This window comes from Eleutherodactylus coqui, chromosome 8 (genome assembly GCF_035609145.1).
Source record: "Eleutherodactylus coqui strain aEleCoq1 chromosome 8, aEleCoq1.hap1, whole genome shotgun sequence".
NCBI lineage: Eukaryota > Metazoa > Chordata > Amphibia > Anura > Eleutherodactylidae > Eleutherodactylus > Eleutherodactylus coqui.
Genome location: NC_089844.1, coordinates 138,414,030 through 138,420,924, shown reverse-complemented (window position 1 = coordinate 138,420,924; position 6,895 = coordinate 138,414,030). Strand labels below are relative to the sequence as shown.

Genomic DNA, 6,895 nt, shown 5'->3' with positions numbered 1-6,895 from the left:
TCTTAATGCCCCCGTGTGGTTCTGCTGCTGTCACTCATATTAAAGGGGTATTCCCACTATAGAAAATAATGGGATACATTGGCATGGTATGTTATCACTTTCTGATCAGTGATGATCTGACTGCCAGGACCCTCATCCTCTGTGCACTTGTAATGGAGGGCGAGTGTCATTGACCAGGACATAAAACGAAGGAGCCTTGTTCCCTTTGTTCTCATGATTTGTGGGGGGCTCAGTGGTTGGACCCCAGCGTTATATATCTTAGAGATATACTATAACATTATAAGATCAGAATACCCCTTTAACACAACTTTAACGGCTGTAATAAGCTTCATTTTAGGGTCCAACGATCCCTCTTTCCCCTGTTTGCTACTCAAATAGAAGCCTATGGTCATCCAAGTTTCGGTCAATAGGGTCTTGGTCTTGAGGACAAATAGCAACCCTAAAATCTAACATGTTAAGACTGAAGAAGTTACATCTACTTGTATTTTTGAAATTTATTGGAAATATCAGTGATGGAAATTATGACACTATTTTGGGTGGAAGATAGAGAGGTGTTCAGAAAATTGGGTTCCTAATGTTCCCACCATGCCAATTCAGGATGATCCCTACAATTCTAGTGTTACAGGAATTGTAGATAAGGTCAAGTGTCCTTGGATTGTCTTTTCGCATGTGTATTAATGGGTTGAGGGAATATCTGTCTCTGTAGAACCCAGTACATAAAGCATTGACTGTTTGACCTACTTTATAATATACTGTATATATAATAGATTACATTACAGCTTGAGATCATAATGTGCCTAGAGGGGGCGCAACGCGTGCGATCACTTCAAGGCCATATAACTTGAGCGTCCTGAAAATCCATTCTTTGATGTCTCATGATAATAGGTAGAGCTACCTTCTAAAACATCACTGTATAATGGAGTTGCTGTATAGAGCGACAATTCAGTTAAATGGGGTCTCAGTGAAATATTCTGCATTGAGGCACCAGGATCCTAAAGTTAAGTTCAGAGAGTAGTGAATAAACATGTTTCCCCCATGTACAAATATTTCTGATTCTGAATGACCCATCTGGTGTTATACAGACATCCCAATAATTTAAATAAAAATTGTGCAATACCTTGTTTCGCCTAGGGGGGAGCTGCAGGGAAATTGAGCATTTGCTGCAAAAACATGATGCATGCTAACTCAATAAGCCCATGTCTTCACCCAATGTAATAGATAGGGGCACCCCTTGTGGCTACTAAGGATATAACAGAGAGGGAAAGGGTCCTAGTTTGGGTTGGCCATGGTGATTAACTCAAGGGAGGAACTGTATTGAGAATCATGTTGGTCCTTATCTAATACAAAGAAGCATTAGCGCCTCCTTCCAGAGGTATGTTGTCCTAATTAAGCACTAGGCCTTATTTAGCTTTCTTCTATGATGCTTCAACTCTTCTTGGTAAGCTCCTGGCACCAGCTATGCCACCATTCACCATAAATCTGTTATGACCCAGTTGTAGTTAGTGTTCGCTTGTTTGTTCTAGATTCAGCCATGGGAGACACAGAACTGGGCAACATAAACTTCAAAGACATCGAGAAAGCAGAAGTCACACCCGAAAAGGAGCCAAAAGCTCACTGGTATGAGCAGTACGTCCAACCGTGTGTGGCAGAGCTGCTGGGCACTGCCCTCTTCGTGTTTGCTGGGTGCCTGTCCGTCATTGAGAATGCTGAAAACACAGGAAGCCTCCAGCCTGCTCTGGCCCATGGTCTTGCCCTTGGACTGACCATTGCTATCCTTGGTGGCATCAGGTAAGCATACCACGTGTGGTGCCATAGCGGACGTGCATGTGACTGGTGTATGGGCACAGTGCCTCCGTATCTTGGCTCAGTGTCTTATTTTCTTGTGATAAGAACAGTTTCCGTGCAATAATGAGACTTATTTCCTTGGCATATTTACACTGGCCTTGCAGGGTTAGATAAGATATCATGGCTCTAAAGGTGACACATAAGGAAGGGGGAGGACCCTGAAACATGGTGGCGTGCCCAAGTCTGAGGGTGCCTCTTAATACATTTGTAGCACCTGGTGGCATTCCCTAGTTTCAACCATAATTTACACTAGTTATTGGCATAAATTATAGTAAATCTCATCGGTCATAAGGCAAAGCCTTTTTATGCATAGTCCTTGCCCACTTTTAGAAAAGTGGCGGAGGCCGGTGGAAAAAGGCAAAAAAAAAAAATCACAAATTATGGTGTGCACCATAATTTGCAACTTTTGTATGCCAGGCGTCTAGTTTACAAAACTGATACATGCCTCGCTCTTCTTTCAGACATTGTTTGCATTGCGTAGGAAACTTTTCCAGGGTGACCCCCCCTACCGGGAAGCCGCCTTATCTATGGATCGGGGAGTAGATATTTCTAATTCATACAGCATTTGTACCACTTATCATTAGCCAACACAATCCCATACTAAGGGTACGGGCGCTCCCTGCAGTTCCTTGCCATTGCTTTATTACTTGCTACATACTTAAAGGGAACCTTCATACAAAGGCCCGAAAAAAAGGCACACCCTACATCTCCCCTTCACTTCTACCAAGCTTATGTTAGATCTTCCATGAGTAACGTTCTGGCTTCATTTCCTCTCCCGCATCCTTATCATTTTTGAAGTACACTTATGTCATCGTTAAATTAATGGTCTTGCATGTAAGACCCCCTGCACATGGACTGTACTTGCGCATGTATTTGCACACGCAATACGCAGACAAAAGAAACCACTGATGGGTTCGTTCACATGCGCCTATTTTTTCTGTGGATTTCTGTCAAAAAAAAAAAAAAAGAAAGCAGCATGCTCTTTTTTTCTTTGCTTTTCCACACCTAATGCTCCCATAGAAGTCAATGGGGATGCGCAAATGTGTGCAAAATACGCAAGGAGATGTGTGAAACACTGCGTAATTGTGCAGGAAATAGAACATCTGGAACTCATTAGACTAATTAGTCATTTCAATCATTACGTCTTTGTTTGCAGCGCGCAAATAAACATGCCTTGCAGGCGCAAAAAGTACTGTAAAAAATACACTGATGTGAGCGCAAAAAAAGGATTGCTCATTCCGAAAATACGCAGCACTCAGGCATGCGCAAATACGCATACGCTCGTATGATGGAAGCTCAATTTCTGAATTGCTTGATAACATTAACAGTAGACTTTGGAAGCGAAAAGAGCACAAAGCGACGCTGATTAAGAAGTGCATTCTGAGTTTGTCCACTTGGTGGCGATGTTGTACACAGTAAATATCGCTATCTGCTATACTGGACCTAATTGCCTTCTCAGTAAACCGCATAGTGTTTGCAATCATGTTATCCACTGCAAGGAAAACAGAGTCAAGTTTGCAAGGGAACATGGCCAAACAGTGTCTGAATGATAACATTGACTATGGTGATATTTCACACCACAGGGGCACCTTCCTGGGCATGTTTTCCATCTCTTGGCTAGATTTCCCATGGTGAACCGATATAAGAGGACGCTGTGCCCGCTATACTGTGCAGACTGGAAATGACAGCTAATTAATGAGGAAACTAATGCACATTCTCAATGGATGGAGCCCCATAGTAGTTGGAGGCCCTTGAACAACTGCCCTTATGACCTGGCTCCATTATATTGTTCTTTTCTGCAACTGATCATTTATTTCTTGTTGTTTCAGTGGTGGACATTTTAACCCTGCGGTGTCTCTGGGCGCTTTTATAATTGGAGGACTCAATATTCTACTGGTAGTGCCATACTGGATTTGCCAACTCTGCGGAGGGATGATTGGAGCAGCATTCGCCAAGGTATAAATAAATATCAAATTTAAGGGGAAACAAGCACTTTTCACAGTTTACTGTATAAATACATACATGGTGTGTTCTACTCTAGACATAGTCAAAGCTGCATTTAATCTTGCTTAAAGGATACAGAAGCTCACGTCTTCTACTGGATAAATGTCTATATAGAGTAATGGTGCCCTTCAGGGCCATCAGGGCATGCTGGGAGTTGTAGTTTCCCGACACTCGGAGAGCCATGGATGGGAGATCACTAAATGTTTGTGCGCCGCTGGACAGATAGTGTTTATACTATAGAAGAAAGACAATGCAAAAGAACCTACATTTTGGCTAATATACTAAAGCCCAGACTAGTCCAAGCTGACTTTTTTTATGCAGCTTTGAGTGTGACTAGAGTACATTCATATGGTGGAGGTATGTCATCTATGCATTTTGTGATCGTCTATCTATCATGTTTTTTCTCAGGTCTTGACATTGGAGAACAAATATGTCTTTTCTGGTGGAGGTGCGTTCAATACTGTGTCCAGTGACACCCAGGTTGCACGCGCCCTCGGGGCTGAAATAATTATGGCATTCTTCTTGGTGCTTGCTGTCTGTATGGGGGCCATCAATAAGAAGACCAGCACTCCTCTAGCCCCGTTCTGCATCGGCTTCACTGTGACGGTGGATATCTTGGCTGGGTAAGGATAATAATGGTTTTGCTCTTAATGGTTGTCTATAAGACAAGGTCCTCTTCTCTTCTTTCCTTCTCCCTGATCATCTTTTCTCATGCTCAACCTCAGGGCTTTAGTTTTGCATTAGTTGTTTCCACTTTCCTTGCGTCTTCTGATGATCACATCTTGTTATTGGACTATTGCAGAGGGGCTATTTCTGGAGCCTGCATGAACCCTGCCAGAGCCTTTGGTCCAGCCGTGGTGGCCGACTACTGGGCATATCACTGGATATACTGGGTAGGACCCATGATTGGTGGTCTGCTGGTTGGAGTCATTATAAGGTAATTGTACTCTTTGACAATGATATTGCTTTTTCTTCTTTATTTGTAGGTAATGAGATTTGATCCTTTTTCCCACACAAACTTCTGTGCTAACCTCACTGTCAGTAGTGATAGTTACATCTAGGCTGTGCCATAGAGCTCCGTACAGTGCTCATATAATATAACATACAGTGCCCAAATACAGTAGTACAATTATACAGTTGTCAAATAGTACAACCATGCAGTGTCTAAATAGTACAGCATACAGTGCTCAAATAATGGAACCATATAGTGTCCAGATAATGCAACCATATAGTGTCTAAATAATACAACCATATAGTGTCCAGATAATGCAACCATATAGTGTCTAAATAATACAACCATATAGTGTCTAAATAATGCAACCATATAGTGTCTAAATAATGCAACCATACAGTCCCCACATAATACAAAGATACAGTACCCAAATATTGTATCCATACAGCATTCAAATAACACAACCAATGTCCAACTAATGAAACCAAACAGTGTACAAATAATACAGTCATATGGCGCCTTGAGAATAGAACTGTACAATATCCAAGTAATACAACCATATAGTTTCCAAATCATATAACATACAGCGCCTAAAGACAGTAGTACAATTATACAGTTGTCAAATAATACAACCATGTAGTGTCTAAATAGTGCAACCATACAGTGCCCAAATATAACCATTATACAGTCCAAATAATGCACCATATAGTGTCCAGATAATACAACCATATAGTGTATATATAATACAACCATACAGTGCCCACATAATACAACGATACAGTACCCAAAATATTGTATCCATGCAGTTCCCAAATAATACAACTACAGAGTCCAAGCAACGCAACCCTACAGCATTCAAATAACACAACCAATGTCCAAATAATGAAACCAAACAGTATTCAAATAATACAATCATATGGTGCTGCGATAATACAACTGTATAGTATTCAAGTAATACAACCATGCAGTTTCTAAATCATACAACATACAGTGCCTAAATGATGCAACCCTATAGTGTCCAAATAATACAATTATGCAGCGTCCATACAATATAATTATAATGTTTTCGAATAGTACAGCCATACAGTGCTCAAACAATACAATCATATAGTGCATGACATCAACATACGGCATCCAACTAATACAACAATTCAAGGCGTCATTATGATAGCACCATTTAATGCCCCAACAATGAACACGGTGGGCTGTGTATAGGGGGGCTATACAATAATAATGTGAGAAGCCGCTCAGATTTCGAGTCTATTCCCAGAATCCTGCCATTCGCTTCAGATCCTCTTCTGCCCTCAGGCCGTAACTCCTGCTCTTCTCTTCCTTTCAGGTTTCTCCTTGGGGACCCCAAAATCCGCCTCTTTCTGAAATGACATCATGCAAAGAGCCTTCCATCTGACTTCAGGAGTCATCCTGCTCCACCAACTGGGGGCGCTATTTCCCTACTCACTTCTACAGAACTGGAGACCTTGATTCCAAGTCATGAACTTTCCAGGATGGCTTCAAGTACATGGAGAGAAGATCCTAGCAGCCTCTCTCAGCCAACAGGAGTCTAAAAGTGACATTGATGAGACCCATCAGCACCACCACTAGGAGGCGCTTTTATGTACATTACTCCGAATTCAGAACCTTATAAACCTCAATGTATGCAAAATGACTGTTTTGGGGCTCAAAGGATCATGGGATTGCTTTAAATGCTTTTTATACCCTTTGAGGCAAGCACAATATTACACAGCAGTATACAGATGATATAAAGCTAATGCTCGTAGTAGCGTCATTACTAGAGTTCTCCTGAGTCATTGTAACCACTGTGTGGTTTTATTGCATGTAATGTATACTGCAGTTAATTTTATACTTCTCACTCCTTGTCTGCGGGGTCATGGCAGCGGAGGGGTTAATACTTTCCAATTTAAACTGACTCACTTTCCATGTAGTAAGACTTGGATAAGTTACAGGAAGTCAAATGGCATCTTCTTATCTCAGAGCAGATCCTGGGCTAGTTGGGTAGCTGTATAGAGCTGTGCTTATCGCACCTCTCAGCTGCTGCGGAACTGGATTGAATATGATGCAGTAGCGGGAGGGTTG

At 41.7% G+C, this 6,895-nt stretch overlaps 1 protein-coding gene across 1 annotated transcript; it reads left to right on the top strand.

Moving 5' to 3' along the window:
- Nucleotides 1-1,531: 1,531 nt before the first annotated feature.
- Nucleotides 1,532-6,271, top strand: AQP8 (aquaporin 8). Its single transcript, XM_066577523.1, has 5 exons — nt 1,532-1,788; nt 3,675-3,801; nt 4,258-4,472; nt 4,652-4,786; nt 6,141-6,271. The coding sequence occupies exons 1-5, from the start codon at nt 1,532-1,534 to the stop codon at nt 6,181-6,183; spliced, it is 777 nt and encodes a 258-aa protein (XP_066433620.1). The 3' UTR covers nt 6,184-6,271.
- The last annotated feature ends 624 nt before the right edge of the window (nt 6,272-6,895 follow it).